The sequence below is a fragment of the Elgaria multicarinata genome, chromosome 16, assembly GCF_023053635.1.
Source record: "Elgaria multicarinata webbii isolate HBS135686 ecotype San Diego chromosome 16, rElgMul1.1.pri, whole genome shotgun sequence".
Lineage (NCBI taxonomy): Eukaryota > Metazoa > Chordata > Lepidosauria > Squamata > Anguidae > Elgaria > Elgaria multicarinata.
Window position 1 is genome coordinate 1,154,026 of NC_086186.1, and position 18,480 is coordinate 1,172,505.

Below are 18,480 nucleotides of genomic sequence, written 5' to 3' on the forward strand. Positions count from 1 at the left end.
GGTTAACAAGCCACCCAGCAGAAAATGCCTGGTGTTCAGACAACGCGCAGTTCGAGAAACAACCCACTGCTCAACAACAGCAGCACACGCTCTTGGAACACAGACCGCAGCCTCTGCCTCATACTTTTAGTCTCACCAGTTTGCCTTCTGGGAAAGGAGTGTTTTGCCCCGGCCATCCTGCAAAAGTGCCCACGACACTCTTGAACTTCCACGTGTTCCGCTGACCCAAAACAGTTGGGGACTCTGAGTCCAAAGAGCACCTCCCAGGACCCACGGGGCGCTCATGGTCGGCCGTTGCCCAGCAGGGCCACTGGGGCCGTGAGTGGTGCCACGTGGTGACTGAAGGAAGAGGCAACGCACAGCGTTTAGCCACAGGGTGAGATAGGTGAGGGCAGCTGCTCCACAGCACAGCACACCAGGAGCCAGCATGGGGCCCTGGTTGAAGGGGTGGACCAGGAAGCCCCACTTTCGAGCCTCACTCAGCCATGAAAGTCGCTGGGTTGCTTTTTCTGCCATTGTATATAGATGCGGATATATTTGTTTCACGTTACAATCATTCAAGACAGTTACATTAATTCAACTTAACACACATCTAGTAGAGCTTTCGTTGCTAATCACCTGGCCAGAAGAACCTTTTCCAGTAACTGATCAATAGCCTCCAACCCTTTTGGAAGGTCTGGGTGGAGTTAATTCTTCTCTCGGCGACTTGCAACTTGTTATTTTATTCACCACCATGGCAAGGGAGACCTTGAGTTAATCACCCACTCACTCTCAGACTAAACCTACCCCGCAGGATTGTTGTGAGGATAAAACGGAGCACGGAGAAGTCCCACGTGGGCCATCCCAAGCACCTCGGGGGAGGGGGGGGAGGATTGAACACAACGAATTACAGATGGCCTGAAAATGAAACCAATGAAGTCCGTTAATGGCGATGCGCAGCGAAGGGGGCTCTGATTTCGGGGGCGGGGGCTGCGAGTCCTTTCTGGGTTTCAGTCAGAACTCTACAGCAGCGGTCCAACATGCTGAACCAATTTTGGAGACAGATGGACTGGGAGCCACCAGCCTCCACTGGCAAAATGCATATTATTTACACAAACCCTGTTCCCTGTGCCAGAAGCGCGGCTTTCCACACGCAATTGCAGAGCCACACAGGCCTCTTGCTCTCTCCCCTTCCGAGTCGCTTTTCAGCCCTGGGGCTGAGGCCGCTAGGTGCCTGCCCAGAACACCCCCCTCTTCACAACCTGGCTCATTCTACAGCAACGAAGCACTGCTCCACCACGTCTTCCGCCTCGCAGCAACAGCAGCAGGCCTGCCCCCTCACCTCCCCGCAATTTCCACAGCTTCTGTCCCCAGGGCGCCGCCTCGAACTGCCGTCCCACATTCTGCTTGGCCAGCGCTGGTTTCCAGGGGCGAGTCAGCGCTTCTCCGGGAGCTGCCGCAGTGAGTCTTGGGTCTCGGAGGCCTGAGTGTCTCGGGAGAACATGCTGGCTTGTGGGGGAGGAAGAAGTGCAGCCCCCGGAAGGCAAAGTTTGACCATCCGCTCTCGCCCTTCCCTGGCTTAGCGTGCGGGCTGAGCCTTGACCGTTCCGAGGCGCGCTTGCAAAGTCAATTCTTGCGAGGAGGAGTGGCCAGCGGCGTGGAGCGCTCCGCTTCTCCACTGCCCGGCCCTGTCCATTCCAGAACTGAGCTCACTGCAATCCCACTTGCTGCCCAGGCAGGGCACAGGGCCAGCATCCCCCGGCGCCTTGTGGTAGGCAGAGGGGTCTTCTGCCTTGGCTGGGGCTCCAGAGTCTCCCTGCTACCAGACGCATCCCCCCCACCCGACAGCAGGGCCATCGCTGGCTGCCACCATGGGCAAAGGACTCCGCAGCAGGGCCGGGCAGGCCGGGCGTGGGCGTCAAGGGCAGGGCGGGACGCCTCCGGCTTGGATCGAGTGCCAGCGGGCGGATTCCACGTTTCCCCGGCTGCACATCTCTCTCCAGTGGACCTGCCCCATCGCTGGGGCATCGGGGCCGATCAGCACCCGACCCACGGCGCACGTGCGGGTGAAGCGAGCCTGGGGTGAGACGAGGGAGAAGGGCGGGTCAGCACGAGCAGCCCTTGCCCGACCCCGGACGCGGCCCGACGCTCACCTGCTGGTCGCCACCTTCCCCACGATTGACAGGGTGCTCAGCATTTCTATGTGAAGGGTAACAGCTACTTCTAAATTTGCACGTATACATATAAATGTGCAGATGCAAACTTTATGCAAAAATGTGCCCCTCTTTAGTCCTGTTCTGGGTAGGGTGACCATATTTGGGAAACCAAAAAAGAGGACACCTAGTGTGTGTGTGGGGAAGCAGCTTTCTGAGTCCTGCAGAAAGTACGTTATTCCCCCGCCACCTTAAAGAACCCGATTGGAGTGGAGGAGGGGAAAGGATTTCATTCTGCACCACCACCATCCACTCCAATTGGGGCCTTTTCTATAATGTCCACGAATGACCCACTTTCCCCTTTAAGACCTCAATTGGAGCTTGGGGTGGGGGAATGATGTGCCTCAAGAAAGCATGTCATTCCCTCCTGCCATGCTAATGGCAGCCTTAAAGGGGAAGGTGTGTCATTCCAGAACATTATTGAAAATTATAGAAAATTCCCCCTGACACCATGGAAAGAACAAAAACCAGGACAAATCCAGGGAAATCCTGACAGTTGGTCACCCTAGTTCTGGGTGATTCCCAAATGGCTGTGCTGTGGCCCTCCTCCTCCCGGGTGAGAGAGACCCTTGGTCTGTCTCGCCCGGTATTGTCCACACTGACTGCCAGCAACGGTTCCCCAGGTTTCCTGGAGAGCAAAGTTCTCCAACTGGTGGCCCTTGAGATATATTGGACTTCAACTCTGATCATCCTCAGCTAGTACCAGCTAGGTTGATGGGAGTTGTAGTCCAACCTATCTGGAGGGCAGCCAGTTGAAGGGGGCTGTTCTTCAGGAACCAGAGTGGGTATTTGCCTGTCACCTACATCTTTGCTGAGAGTCTGGAACTTTATCTTTTTTAAAAAAAGATCAATTTAAATATTATTCAGAACTGTTATAAAAATTGCTGTCAGCACGGAGGGGGGTAATCATTGTTGGAAAGGCCAGCCAATCAGCGTTCCGCACAGCCAGATGGGGTGAGCAAGGTCACCAGGGCCAGCCAATCGGCATTCCACACAGCCGGATGACTGACAAATGCACACCCCACGCTCCCCCCTGAAACAGGCCACACTCAAGGACAAACGCTCCACCCGCTTGCTCACCTGCATGACGGTGAACTCCAGGGACAGCGGCTGCTTCTGGATGTCTCCTCCGGCAGGGACGCTGAGGAGGAAGGGGGTGTTCCACACGGGACTGTAGCCCGGCATGGGCTTGGTCTCCTTCGTGTCAATGACCTTGCCATCGTGGTACAGGTGGATCATAACGTAGTGATCTAGAAACACAAAGAATCCGAAAGGCTGTAGGATGGAGCCGCTCACTCACGGGGCTGCTGCTCCTCAAAAGCGCCTTTGCTGAGGGCTGAAAGGTGCCGGAGGGTGGTGGGTGGGGCCAAAAGGCCTGCCCAGTTCAGCCGGGCCTTCCTACTGCCTGGAACTCAGCTCAGGAGAGCATGCCTTTTGGGCGGGGGAAGCTGCAGAAAAGCCGGGAGACAGATCGCCAGTCAGGAGGAAGGGGAAAGAGGCCGGGCCACCTGGGCAAGCCTGGAGAGTCCTCTCCCGGGAGCCGTGAAAGGTGCTCCGGGCAGCCCTGCCAGCGGGGCCCGGTGTCCGCTGCTCTGGGTTTCCAGCAGAGGAGCCGCCCAAGGTGCAGGAGCTCCTTCAGAGCTCTGACTGGTTCCGACTGAAACCTGTAGAGGATTCATTGCCCCACTGGCATTGGAGCCCCCAGCCTCCACTGCCCAGAGGGGCATTTGACACCCTGGCTGTTACGCGCAGTCTTGCGGCACCATAAGAGGATAGACTAAAATCTTATTAAAATCATTACATTAAAACCTAATTGCACCTTCGCCCCTGGTAATCAACCCAACTGATTGGCTGTGTTCCTGAAGGCCAGGCTGACCCACAACCCCAAGGCGCTTCTTCCGTCTTGCCCCCCTTCCCCCATTGGAAAGGCAGAAATGCGGAGCCTAAGCCCCAGCCGGTCTTCTCTAGGAGGGGTGTGTAGGCCGGCAGGAAGTGGCGCCGACCGAAAGAGACAGGCGGGGGGGGGGCTGCCCATGCACTTCCCCCTCCCAGGACAGGTAGCCCGACAGTCCAGAATGTCCATCCAGAGCCGCCTAGGAGGATGCCGGTGCTGCTGAATGGAGGAGGAGGAGGAGGAGGAAGAGACAGGGGCCCTCCTCTCCTGCCCAATCTGCTTTGCTGGGCTAGCTGACTGCCAGATTCTTCAGATCAACAACATGCACGCAAAGATGCTCAATTTGCAAAGGCAAGCGGCATTTGAACCTCCAGATACCAGAAACCAGAAGGGCTGGTGGCCACGTGGGCCCACCCGAGACCGCTCAAAAGCTGGGCCTCCCAGCAGTCTGAACGGGGCACCAGATCCCGGTTTAAGTACACAAAACTCTATCTGTGCAATCACAGAGGGGCAGGTGTCCACGTCGCCTCGTACCTGGTGTCCCTGGGATGCGACTGAGCCGCCCCAGGTTGTCTGCCTTGCGAACCAGGACCTTGATGCGGTTGGCCAGAGCTTGGTACTGGAGCAGGAGGAAGAGCTGGCCCATGGACCAGGGCTGGGAGAGCCGCACGGCAGACTCCACATCCTGGGCGCTGAAGCACTGAAAGGGCAGAGGGTGAAAACGAGAAACGCCGCTCCGTGTAGACAGACAGACAGATAGAGGCACCAGCCTTCCCCAATCGGTTGCCATGCAGAGATGTTGAACTGCAACTCCCATCAGCTGGGAATTCTGGGAGTTGCAGTCCAACACATCTGGAGGGCACCAGGTTGGGGAAGGCTGGCTTTCTGCGGTGTTCAGTGCAGCCAGGAGATTCAGCAGTAAAGTTAACCATCGCAGCAACGGATGAGAAGACTCATGCCTGCTGGAAGCTGCATCTAAATGTATTCCAGGAAGACGCCAGGTGGATCCCTAGGAAGGACATTCCACGGATGAGGGGCCACTGCAGAGAAGACTCTGCAGTTCCCTGGGAGCCACCCGCTGCTCCATTGTAGGTCTGGCCCAGGAGATCTGGACGGCACCAGGTCAGGATTAGTTACGGGCGTCACAGAAGGCCCTGAGAGGATTCCGGCTGCATTTATGTGTTGTTTGTTTATTGCTACATTCATATCCCGTCTCCTTTCCTCTTGCAAGAAACCCAAGATGGCTCACATGGTGGCGGTCCTCCTCCTCCTCCTCCTCCTCCTCCTCCTCCTCCTCCTCCTCCTCCTCACTTTGTCCTCACAACCACCCTGTGAGGTAGGTTAGGCTGAGAGTCAGTGAGTGGGCTCAGTCCCCCATGAGCTTCCCAGCTGAGCGGGGGCTATAATTATTATTATTATTATTATTATTATTATTATTATTATTATTATTATTATTATTATTTACCCACCTCTCCCTCTGGATCGAGGCAGGGTACAACACAAATAAAAACACCATTAAGTACATAAAACTAATTCAAGCATTTAAAACCAGTGCGTCATTAAAAGCAGCACACCATTAAAAAAGGCATCTTAAAATTCAGCTGGGTAGGCCTGCTGGAAGAGATCAGTCTTAATGGCTTTCTTAAATTCTGGAAGACCGTTAAATTGACGAATCTCTCCCGGCAAGCCATTCCACAAACTGGAAGGCCTCCCGGCACCCACCGCACGTGACACCACCCTCACCTTCTTGAGTTTGGTTTTGGTGGCTGACAGCTCCCGCGCATAGGCAGAAGAAACGCCCCGGCTCCAGGCCACTTCGGCGCATGGGAAGATCACCTCCCCCAGGAAGGAGTGCTTGAGGCTGTGGAACTCCTTGGCGTGCACAGTGAAGCGCAGCGTGAGGCCCGGCAGCTCTTCGGGGCTGCAGCGGCTGAAGTGGAACTGCTCCTGGAACTCGGGGTTCAGGCTCTTGCGGTGCAACGTGGTGCGCTGGGGCTCCCCAAACTTTGGGAGGAGGTAGACTTTGACGTAGGAATCCCGGCCGGCCCGGAGGCCTTTGGGCAAGTGGGAGACGCCAACCACCGTCACCGCCAGGGTGGCCGTGGGCTGGGCATAGAATACTGTGAAGCAGAGGTGAGGCCGCGGCTTGGCAACGGGGCTGGAGAGGCCCCTCGGATCGGTGTAAGACCGGGGGATGCCAGTGCCTGGTGTGGGGCTGCAGAGGCAGCTGCCTTCCTCGGCAAACCCGCTGGTGCCAGCGATGGTGCGTCGGCGCTGCCAGCCGAGAAGCGGCTGGACTGGCAGGCTCAGTTTCTGAGAGAGGGGTTGGCTGGGAAGGGAGGCACGGCCCTGAAGGGCGCCCTTGTGTGGGCCCACGTGGCCGGGTGGACCTGTTGGATCAGCACCTGTGGCAGCCTGGGCATCCGGAACATCCCCTTCGATCTCCATGCCTCTCTGCTGGATGGCCACGGCCGTCACCTGGGAAGGGAAACCGGGCCTCGGATCTGCCAGCACTCGGCCCAGTGCCCGAGCTTTCCTGCCATCGAGGCGGTGCTTCTTGCGCTGGTGCCAGCATATCGCGCAGCCGAGGAGAAGGCAGAAGCAGAGGAGAGAGAGGCCGATGGCCAGGAACACCTGCAGATGCACTGGACAGAGGAGACCAGGAGAGTGCATTGGCAAGGCAGGGCCAGGGAAACAGCGCAGTCAGACCCAGGGTCCATCGAGCCCAATACTGGCAGCACTGACTGGCAGCAGCCAGGGCTCCCCCGGGCTTCAGGCCAGAGTCTTTCCTCGCCCTACCTGGAGATTCTGCCAGGGACCGAACCAGGGACCTTCAGCGTGCAGAGTGGGGGCTCTGCCACGGTGCCGTATTGTGGGGGTGGGGGCAGTTTGCCAGGCTCAAGGGAAGTGCCTGGCTTGGGCCACCTACACGCCTCCCCCTGCTCCACAGCTGGAGCCAATCAACCGGTCACCTGAACCCAACCTCGCCACTCAGGCTGGTGTTTGGACAGCTGTGGAAGTGATCCAGGTTGCGTTTGGGGTGTGTTGTTTTTAAATCCGTGGGAAAACGGACATCGATGTCCGTTCCATAAACAGTGAGCATGTGAGCGGCTAAATGTTTGCGATCAGATCCACATGCACCAATTTATCATTGCACTGGACAGGGATACATCCCATTAGTGAACACATTAGGGGGGGCGGTGGAGGACTACTGGTTGATGAACGCCTGGAAAGCCACTGGAAAGGCCTCAAACCCACCCCACCCCCCGGTGCTTCTGGGAACTTCTTCCTTTTCCCAGAGACATGTGGTTTCCTTGGGAAGGGGCTCGCCAGAGTCCATGCAGAAATAATACGGTAGCCCCCGCGTGAGGGTTCCCTAATTATAGAATCATAGAATAGCAGAGTTGGAAGAGGCCTACAAGGCCATCGAGTCCAACCCCCTGCTCAATGCAGGAATCCACCCTAAAGCATCCCCGACAGATGCTTGTCCAGCTGCCTCTTGAAGGCCTCTAGTGTGGGAGAGCCCACAACCTCCCTTGGTAACTGATTCCATTGTCGCACTGCTCTAACAGTCAGGAAGTTTTTCCTGATGTCCAGCTGGAATCTGGCTTCCTTTAACCTGAGTCCATTATTCCATGTCCTGCACTCTGGGAGGATCGAGAAGAGATCTTGGCCCTCCTCTGTGTGACAACCTTTTAAGTATTTGAAGAGTACTATCATGTCTCCCCTCAATCTCCTCTTCTCCAGGCTAAACATGCCCAGTTCTTTCAGTCTCTCTTCATAGGGCTTTGTTTCCAGACCCCTGATCATCCTGGTTGCCCTCCTCTGAACACGCTCCAGCTTGTCTGCGTCCTTCTTGAATTGTGGAGCCCAGAACTGGACGCAATACTCTAGATGAGGCCTAACCAGGGCCGAATAGAGAGGAACCAGGACCTTACGTGATTTGGAAGCTATACTTCTGTTAATGCAGCCCAAAATAGCATTTGCCTTTCTTGCATATTGCACTGTTGGCTCATATTCAGCTTGTAATCTACAACAATTCCAAGATCCTTCTCGTTTGTAGTATTGCTGAGCCAAGTATCCCCCATCTTGTAACTGTGCCTTTGGTTTCTATTTCCTAAATGTAGAACTTGGCATTTATCCCTATTAAATTTCATCCTGTTGTTTTCAGCCCAGCACTCCAGCCTATCAAGATCACTTTGAAGTTTGTTTCTGTCTTCCAGGGTATTCGCTAACCCACCCAATTTTGTTTCAGGTTTGTCCCAGTCCTATGCAATGATAAAAGCGCACAGATGGATCTGATCGCAAACATAAAATAATAATTTTGGGGTTGGGGTAACTCCTACCCCCTTCACCTGGCGCCTGGCTTCCTCCCCCTCTTTGGGCAACGCCCCAGACTGCTACATGCTGTTGGCATTCAGAAGGAGCCCTTCTCTGTTTCCAATGGCTCACCTGGGTAACCTTGCGGCAGCAGACAGTACGACCCACGGCTAACAGGGCTTCTTCGTGGTCCGTAAGGTGCTGCAGGACCAGCTTCGGAATAGATTCCAGGCGGCGGCCTGTAAGTCCGCTTGTGGGGCTAGTTTTTGTTTTTACTAAAACCTGGAGATCTACCAACTGAAGCCAGGTAAAAAATAGCAGCCGAGAAGCCAGATGCAAAACAGCATTGGGGTGGACTGCACTCCCTGGAGCAGGAGGGCTCCATCCACAAGCTCACACCTACACCTGACATCTGTGGTCCTCCACCCCACCCCCTCTGGACGCTGCTATGGTTCAGCCCTTCAGAGACAGAAAGCCGCGCTGGTCTAGACTGCAGGCCCGAATCCCAGTGATCTACCAACAGAACCAGATTTACCTTCTGCTCCATCCCCAATTTGCGCCACTTGGCGATCCGTGGAGGGAAAAGGAGCCCGTGTGAGAGAAGGACGTGCACGGAGGCCCCAAGGGAGCTGCAGAGAGCCAGCTAGTGGAGGGGAGAGGGCCCAGCGCAGCCTTGTGTACGGGGGGGGGGGGGGACGGACAGCAAGAGGAGGGGGAGGGGGGGCTACTAACCTCGCTGATGTTTGTCTAGCAGGACCTGGACCAGCAGCCAGAGGAAGAGGGTGACCACCAGCCCTTCTATCATCCCCTTGCAGAAGAAGGAGGAAACGGAGCAGCAGAGGGTCATGGCCGGGGAAACGCAATCCTTGAAGAAGGCCATCTGCTGTATCACGGGGCCACCCCAAGGACACCAGGCCCCTGGCTGGCTCTCCTCGCTCAGCCCTGGCGCTTTGGGGATGGCAGAGGACAAGGCGGGTGGAGATCGGAGAGTTTCCGGCACGGTTTGGCAGGCGCAAGAGGTGCCCTCGTTCAACCCGTCAGAGCAAGGCCCCAGGGAGTGGAGGAAATGGCTCGTGGCCCGCGACGGGTGCTGGTAGCCCAAACTGTGAGCAAGTCAACACGTCTCTCTTTAAACCATCCAGGGCTCTGTGAGGAGATGGGAGTCCCTCCCATTCCCCGCAAAGGAATCAGCAGCGCTTCTCTTCCGGTCTGCCGGAGCTGAACCCCTCTACTCCCTACCGTGGCGCGCTGTTCCTGATCAACCACGCAGAAGCTCATCTGCCTCGTGGCACTTGGCTTACTCCTGGGCGGCCCACAGCCTCCCCAAGGGCTGGTCACCTGGCAACCCAAAGTGCTGCAGACACGGATCCCAGAGTGGGAGGAGCTGCCCGCCGGGCTCCTGCATCTTGCGTAAGGTGGGATGAGGGTGAAAGGAAGTGATGTGACAAGACAAGCGTGAAGATCAGCGGTACCTTCTGGGTGGGGAAACGGCAGGCAGGAAAGCAGTGGACGTAGGCCCCCTTAGCACGACTTTCCTGCAGTAAACTCGAGCCAGAATTAAGAGGGAGGCTCCACATTTCACTTTTAGTGCCTGTCCCGTGGCAAATACTTTCTGTAACATTTAGTCAAAAATAATCCCCATCCAGCAAAGCCCCCCCTGCAAAGTCAGTTAAATGCTTCCTGCTTGTAGCTTCTCCCCCTTTTATTGACTGTTGCTGAGTAGCAGCAGCCTTAAGGATGAAGAGTCTGACATTTACTGCTTGAATAGGGTTTCCGTTGCCCTTTAAAACAAATTGCTGTTCCTGGGCCATTAATGACCGGTTTCCACTTTTCCTCCCCTTTCCTTTCATCTATAGTTGAACAGTTCTATTCCTCATTTTAAAAAAGGAAAAATAAGATAAAAACGAGAAGGAATAGTCAATTAAAGCCTGACGTTAAAGGGCTGTTCACAAGCGCACTTCCAGGCGTAAACAGCCATCCCGTTTCTGTGCCTAATAAGACGCCAAGTAGCCCTGCAAAAGGCTCTACAATATATAGCCCAGCTTTCCTCAGCCTCCAGATGTGTTGGCCCACAGCTCCCATCATCCTCAACCAACATGACGGGCATTCTAGTCCCAACGCATCTGGAGGGCTCCAGGCTGGGGCAGGCTGGGTCCTACAATGGCATCAGACGGGGAGGGGCGAGAAGGCCACAAATCAGGACTGGCAGGAGGCAACTCGGCTCATTGGGAGCGTTTGGATGAGCAGGGACCCCATGACATCATCTGACCACCACCACCACCACCCCGCTCGCTCAGAACTCCCCCTTCCCTCTGAACTGAGCTACAGTCCTGACGCTAGCTGGGAGAATGAACTTTGCCAATAATAATAATAATAATAATAATAATAATAATAATAATAATTTATTTATTTATTTATATAGCACCATCAATGTACATGGTGCTGTACAGAGTAAAACAGTAAATAGCAACTTAGCTAAATAGCAACTTAGCAGCAGCAACTTAGCTCTCCTGAGAAGCCATTGAGCAACATTGACTAACAGGGATTGGTCTTTTTGAATTTCAGCATCTGCTCCTCCCCTTTTTCAGGTACTTCAGCCTCCAGTCTGCTGGAGGCGCAAGCCTTCGGCGCGAGCGGAACTTCTACTCTGGAGGAAAAACCCCAGTGGTCGCTGCCACTTTCTGACTCAGGACACGATCTTCTCATTGTCTCCTCTCAATTCTTTTCTCCTCATATCTGTTCCTTATGGCTCGTTCCAATCTCGTCTCTCCTAACTTAGTTCCTATTCGCTGTCTCCCCTCTTCTCAGCTGCCTTTTTCGTGTTCCTTATGGAACTGTCGCTCTGTTGCTTCTAAGGCCCCTGTCATCCAGGACTTGTTTATCTCTAGGTCTCTCCACCTCCTTGCTCTTACTGAAACCTGGCTTCCTGCCCATGATACTGCCATCTCTGCTGCCCTCTCTCTTGGAGGACTCTCTTTCTCTCACACTAGTCGCCCAGAGGGTCGGGGTGGTGGTGTGGGTCTTTTATTATCTAGTTTGTGCCAGTTCCAGCCTCTTTCCATTCCACCGTCACATTGTTTTTCCTCCTTTGAGGTACATGTGGTGAGGCTCTTCGCTCCACTGCGACTGCGAGTTGCAGTTCTGTACCGCCCCCCAGGCTCGTCCTCAAAATTTATCTCTGATTTTGATTCGTGGCTGTCCTTTTTCCTCTCTGATAACTGTCCTACTCTTATTTTGGGTGATTTCAATATTCATGTGGATGACCCTCAAGATGCTGCAGCTCTACGATTTCGCTCATTATCTTCCTCTTATGATCTTAAGCTTTGGTCTGATGCACCCACACATTCCCTTGGACACTGTCTGGGTCTTGTTCTCACTCGGAATTGCTCTGTGTTGGACTTTTCTACTGCTCACTTTCCATTGTCAGATCATCACCTAGTTTCTTTCAATATTACTCATAATCCTCCTCCTTCACGTCCCGCTTCTCGCTCTTGTCGTGACTTGCAATCTATCAATTATGAGGCTTTTTCCCAGTCTCTAGCCTCCTCCCTTCCTTCTGTCTCTTCAGCTGTCTCCTTCTTTAATTCCTCCTTATCTTCAGCTCTTGATAATCTTGCTCCATCTACAACTCGGATAGTTCGCCCTTCTCAACCCCAACCGTGGCTCACCTCTTCCCTCCGCTACCTTCGCTCTTGTTCCCGGGCAGCTGAACGCCTTTGGCGTAAGACCAGGGACTGGGCGGACTTTGTCCATTACAAATTTGTACTCTCCTCTTTCTCTTCTGCCATTTCATTGGCCAAACAGCAGTACTACTCAACACTGATCCAGTCAAATGCTAGGCATCCTCAGCGGCTCTTTGCGTCCTTCAATTCTCTTCTGAAGCCTAATCCGCCATCTCTCCCCGCCTCTCTGTCTGCTAATAACTTTGCCTCTTTTTTCAATGCTAAAATCCAAACTATCCGCTCTGATCTGGCCAGCTCTGCTCCTCTTCCAGGTCCTGTTCCTCATCTGTCAGCTCCTCCTGCAAATTTCTCTGCGTTTCCTTCGGTCTCAGCGGATGAACTGTCTACAATACTGCGCTCTTCGAAGCCTTCCACTTGTTCTCGTGATCCGATTCCTTCTCGCGTCTTTATTAATCTTATTCCTGCTGTCCTCCCTTCCTTGCTTCATATTATTAATCTTTCTCTGTCCTCTGGTTCATTTCCTTCTGCTTTTAAACATGCTACAGTCTCTCCCATTCTCAAGAAACCTACTCTTGATAGGCTCTCTCTGTCTAACTACTGACCTGTCTCTTTGTTGCCGTTTGTTTCAAAGATCCTGGAGCGTGCGGTCTACTCTCGCTGTCTTGACTTTCTTTCTAGTAACTCTTCTTTGGATCCTTTTCAATCTGGATTCCATCCTCTGCATTCCACCGAAACAGCCCTTACTAAGATCACCAATGATCTCCTTACTGCCAAGTCTAAAGGCCATTATTCCGTTCTTATTCTCCTTGATCTAACTGCAGCCTTTGACACGGTTGATCATGATCTTCTCTTAGATTCCCTTCATGACCTTGGATTTTGTGGCTCTGTCTATAACTGGTTTGCCTCCTATCAAGCGGGTCGCTCTTTCAGCGTGTTGGCTAATGGCAGCTCGTCTTCCTCCTTTCCCCTTTCAGTAGGGGTTCCGCAAGGCTCAGTGCTTGGCCCGTTGTTGTTTTCCTTATACATGTTGCCCTTGGGCAAGCTTACTCAATCTCATGGCCTCCAATATCATCTGTACGCCGATGATACACAACTATATCTTTCATCTCCGGAACTTTCTCCTGATGTTCACGATCGTATCTCGGCATGTCTTTCAGATATCTCAGCTTGGCTGCTTCATCGTCGTTTGAAACTTAATATGGCAAAGACTGAATTGCTTGTTTTTCCTCCTAAACCTTCTCCTCTTCTCTCATTCTCTCTTACTGTCAATGATGTTACGCTTACTCCGGTCAAGGAAGCTCGTAGCCTTGGCTTTATATTTGACTCCTCGCTCTCCTTTATTCCTCATATTGAGGCAGTAGCTAAATCTTGTCGTTTTTTTCTGTATAATATTGCCAGGATTCGATCATTTTTGTCTGTCTCTTCTGCCAAGACGCTTGTTCATGCGCTGGTTACTTCACGGTTGGACTACTGCAACCTTCTTCTCTCTGGCCTTCCTTCTTCTCACATCAGTCCATTGGTTTCTGTTCACCACTCTGCCGCAAAGATCATCTTCTTGGCTCGCCGCTCTGACCATGTTACTCCGCTTCTGAAATCTCTTCATTGGCTTCCAATTCACTTCAGAATCCAATATAAACTTCTCCTGTTAACCTTCAAAGCTTTTCACGGTCTAGCTCCTTCCTATCTCTCCTCTCTCATCTCACACTATTGCCCCGCTCGTGCTCTTCGCTCCTCTGATGCCATGTTTCTCGCCTGCCCAAGGGCCTCTACTTCCCTTGCTCGGCTTCGTCCATTTTCTTCTGCTGCCCCTTACGCCTGGAACGCTCTTCCAGAACATTTGAGAACTACAAGTTCAATCACAGCTTTTAAAGCTCAACTAAAAACTTTTCTTTTTCCTAAAGCTTTTAAAACTTGATGTTGTGCGGACTTTATACTGTTAGTTTTACCCTACCCTGTGCCTGCTTACCCTACCCTGTGCCTGTTGGCATTCTCTTCCCCTCCTTATTGTTTTACTATGATTTTATTAGATTGTAAGCCTATGCGGCAGGGCCTTGCTATTTACTGTTTTACTCTGTACAGCACCATGTACATTGATGGTGCTATATAAATAAATAAATAAATAAATAATAATAATAATAATAATAATAATAATAATAATAATACCTTGCCACATAGGCTTACATTCTAATAAAATCATAATAAAACAATAAGGAGGGGAAGAGAATGCACCAAACAGGCACAGGGTAGGGTAAAACTAACAGTATAAAGTTAGAGCAAAATCAAGTTTTAAAAGCTTTAGGAAAAAGAAAGGTTTTTAGCTGAGCTTTAAAAGCTGCGATTGAACTTGTAGTTCTCAAATGTTCTGGAAGAGCGTTCCAGGCGTAAGGGGCAGCGGAAGAAAATGGACGAAGCCGAGCAAGGGAAGTAGAGGCCCTTGGGCAGGCGAGAAGCATGGCATCAGAGGAGCGAAGAGCACGAGCGGGGCAATAGTGTGAGATGAGAGAGGAGAGATAGGAAGGAGCTAGACCGTGAAAAGCTTTGTAGGTCAACAGGAGAAGTTTATATTGGATTCTGAAGTGAATTGGAAGCCAAGGAAGAGATTTCAGAAGTGGAGTAACATGGTCAGAGCGGCAAGCCAAGAAGATGATCTTAGCAGCAGAGTGGTGAACAGAAACCAACGGACTGATGTGAGAAGAAGGTTGCAGTAGTCCAACTGAGAAATAACCAATGCATGAACAAGAGTCTTGGCAGAAGAGACAGACAAAAATGATCGAATCCTGGCAATATTATACAGGAAGAAACGACAGGATTTAGCTACTGTCAATATGAGGAATAAAGGAGAGCGAGGAATCAAATATAAAGCCAAGACTACGAGCTTCCTTGACTGGAGTAAGCGTAACATTATTGACAGTAAGAGAGAATGGGAGGTGAGGAGAAGGTTTAGGAGGAAAAACAAGCAATTCAGTCTTTGCCATATTAAGTTTCAAACGACGATGAAGCAGCCAAGCTGAGATATCTGAAAGACATGCTGAGATATGATTGTGAACATCAGGAGAAAGATCCGGAGATGAAAGATATAATTGTGTATCATCAGCATACAGATGATATTGGAGGCCATGAGATTGAATCGATTGCTTCCTGTTGTAATGCAAAGTGTTGTGGGGTGGGCAGGAACCAGGGCTGCCTGTGCTTTCATCCTGCTTTGCCCAGGGCCAGCTCAAATGGGCTAGCAATGGGCATGTGCTTCTGTGGTAGGGTTGGCCCCTTCCTCACTGTGCCGGTGGCCGTGCTGGGTGCGCTCTGCCTGCCCTTGCAGACGGGTGGGGGCAAAGTCTCCGGGGGATCCCCACCCTCCACATTCTTCAAGCACCTGGCTGTTCAGCTGCATGCGCCGCTCTCCTCTCCTGGGCAGCAAACAAAAGAGGCCCAGTGATGGGCCCTCCCACCCTAGAGGCCTTCAAGAGGCAGCTGGGATGCTTGAAGGTGGATTCCTGCATTGAGCGGGAGGTTGGACTCGATGGCCTTGTGGGCCCCCTCCAGCTCTACTTTCTATGATTCTATGAGGGGAGGGGAGGGCCTCCTGAGCCGGCCCTGCTGCTGCGCCTATGCGCAGCCTCCCCAAGAGGCCTCTCCAGCAGCCGTCCCTCCCGAAGGGGAGGCTGCCCAGGATGTGGGGCCACTTTGAGCGCCCCACTCCACCCGTGACGAAAGACAGACAGGCAGATGGGGCATCCAAAGGGCGCTGATACAATCCCACCCAGGGGAACAGGGACACCCAAGGAACAGCCCTCTGGCCACGGCCACTGCCCCAAACATGCCCCCCCCGCTAGGACTTCTTGATTCTATGCCCCATTTATTTCCTCTAGAGCAGCCTTCCCTCTGCTGATCTTAAAAGCCAAGACACTATTTGTTCTTTGGGTTAATGATACATTAAGGAAAAAGAACAGGGGGGAAAAACACCCACATAATAGTCTGATAAGGCACCAGCACTGTTCAAAAGGGTCCTCGGAGGCTGCAGCATGCAAAATGGCTGGGCTGGGCTGGGCTGGGCTGCGTACCCCACCACAGCTTTACCGCTCATGTGCCTACATGTATCAGCAGGTGCACTTAGAGACAAAATGTGTCTCTTTTCCACCCAGAGAGTTATCTAAGCCTTTTTTAAAAAAAGAAATTTGTGTGTACACACACACACGAAGTTTCACCCCCCTTTTTAAAAAAGGTAGTTCACACACACACACACACACACACATACACACGACATAAAACAAGACCGTTTTTTGCAAGTGGTGGGGAATGGGGAAATGAATTTTATCCGACCTATTTTGTATTATTGCCTTTTAAATTGTTTTATGCTTGTAATCTGTTTTGTTTTTATTGCATTTTATGATTCTATGAACATTTTTTGGGTCTTGGTTTGTGCACCAGCCTGCTATCTTTAAAACTACCACCATCACCTTGTGCTTCTTAAATAACCAAAACCGAGCCTGGTAGATGCAGAAATGCCTTGAACTGCAAGAGTAGGTTTCAAATCATCTAAAACTTTCACATGTTTAGTCCTGGGAAGCTGTTAACTTTATCCTACCCCCAAAGTGCTCTCTCTCTCCCCCCCCCCACTCACACACACACACACACACACACAGCTCCTTTACAGCTCCTTACAGCTCCCTTTCTTTAGATGGCAATATTATGTATTAGTTAACGTGCTTCGAAATATGGTAAGTCAGGGCTGCTGCAGTTGGGGTACCCCCCAGCCCATTTTGCAGAGGTGTGTGCCTGGGTGGGTTAACACCTGCCCCACAGTCCTCTCCTGACAGCACCACCACCTGCTCACAGCCTTCCTAACGTCACAGGCTGCGCGTGTCCGTGTGCTGCTTCTCAAAGACTCGTGGCCCAAGGAAGCACCCCCCGCTCTCCTCCTCGCCCAGGTCACATCTTCCCAAACCAGGCGGCTCTGTAAGGCCTCGCGTCTTTCTTCGGCCAATTTACCTGCTCCCTCAAGCTTTCTCCAGAGGTGCGCAGAGAGGATGGAGGCGTCCTCAAGCGGCCCTGGCAGGGCGGGCATGGAGAAGACGGGCAACCACCAAGCGCCGTCTCCCCAACCACTGCTGCAGAGAAGGCAGCAAGGGAAGAAGAGGCCACCCCGGGCGCTCTCTGCAGGGGCGAGACTGCGGCGGGCAGTGAAGGAGGACGGCGTGTGGGTGCTGGCCCGCGCGATAAAGAGAGGCCAAGAAAGGGCTCCAAGCTGGCAGAGCTCAGCAAATGGATGGAAAATATCCGTCAATGTTTACTCCCCTCTGATCCCGAGGAAAGGGCAGGTTCCCACCCCGGAGAGGAGGAGGGGGGAGGGATGCTTCCAGAGGCGCTGGAGAGAGCCCCCCCCCCCCACGGTTCTCAAGGGCTTGGCTGCCAAGGAGGCAGCTCTTCCTCACCGGGCTGGGTGGGAGGGGAAAGTGCAAGCCAGGGGGGCCGGCCGAGGGCATTTGGGCCCCGCCCCTCAGGGCCTCTCCAAAGTGCAATTCAGCCCCCAGGCTGAGAGAGGTTTAACACCCCCGCTTTAGGCCCTGGATGCAGTGGCCCTATGGGGGACCCCCTCCCCCCACCCCATTTAGATCCCACATGCATTCATTCAGTGGTGAAGCACACCACTCACGGGCCTCTTCTCCCACACACCCCCAGCACACACCCCTGCTTCACAAATGGATCTACGTATCTACACTCCTGACAGGTGAGAGCAAAACTCAAGAACAAAACAAAAACCTGTTTGCCAACCTGGAATAAAAGAGAGAGAGAGAGAGAGAGAGATACTCTGAGCAGGTGCAGTTTTGCATTTTAAGCTCACGCAAATCACCACCCTATCATGCCTCCAGGAACAGAAAGGAGTTTGTTTCTGCTCTCCTGTCACTGAGCACACTGACAGGAATAAGCACCATTTTGTTCTAGAAAAGGATAATGGATTTTTAAAGGAAAAGTCGTAAAATGAGCCCCTGTCATGGACCTGGACCTGCCTGGCTGCTCCCAAACACCTGAAATGTTCAAAAATAACAAAGGAAGGCTCCCACGGTGAGCAGCATCAGCCATGGTGGGCCCTGTGGTGCCCGTGGTGGGCCAGTACAGACGCCCGGTTTGCCTGCCAGGGACCCCATCATCTAATCCAGCACGCTGTTCACACAAGCAGCTGTTGACCAGGGACCCACAAGCAGGACATGCTACAATGGCACCCTCCCACCCATGTTCCCCAGAAACTGGTGAATACAGGCTTACTGCCTCTGGTACTGGAGATTGCACTTAGCCATCAGGACTAGTAGCCATTGGTAGCCTTCTCCTTCACTGTTTGGGGACATAAACTGCATGCAGGAACCAGGAACCAGCCTGCATGGGGTGAGCCTGCAGG

General features: G+C 52.8%; 1 protein-coding gene across 1 annotated transcript; it reads right to left on the reverse strand.

Annotated features, from left to right (window-relative positions):
• Positions 1 to 1,883: 1,883 nt before the first annotated feature.
• LOC134409574 (synaptotagmin-11-like) lies at positions 1,884 to 17,157 on the reverse strand. Its single transcript, XM_063142357.1, has 5 exons — positions 17,076 to 17,157; positions 5,830 to 6,731; positions 4,621 to 4,786; positions 3,273 to 3,442; positions 1,884 to 2,056 (listed from the first exon to the last, which is right to left on the reverse strand). The coding sequence occupies exons 1-5, from the start codon at positions 17,149 to 17,151 to the stop codon at positions 1,898 to 1,900; spliced, it is 1,473 nt and encodes a 490-aa protein (XP_062998427.1). The 5' UTR covers positions 17,152 to 17,157; the 3' UTR covers positions 1,884 to 1,897.
• Positions 17,158 to 18,480: the final 1,323 nt, after the last annotated feature.

What these genes read in the sequence shown, in the direction of transcription:
- LOC134409574 (XM_063142357.1), bottom strand. Translation starts at nt 17,151, where the DNA reads ATGCCCGCCCTGCCAGGGCCGCTTGAGGACGCCTCCATCCTCTCTGCG. An exon ending in GAGAAAGCTTGAGGGAGCAG is followed by an intron (nt 6,732 to 17,075) that starts GTAAATTGGCCG and finishes TCCTCTGTCCAG; the next exon opens with TGCATCTGCAGGTGTTCCTG. An exon ending in CCAAAACCAAACTCAAGAAG is followed by an intron (nt 4,787 to 5,829) that starts GTGAGGGTGGTG and finishes CTGCCCTTTCAG; the next exon opens with TGCTTCAGCGCCCAGGATGT.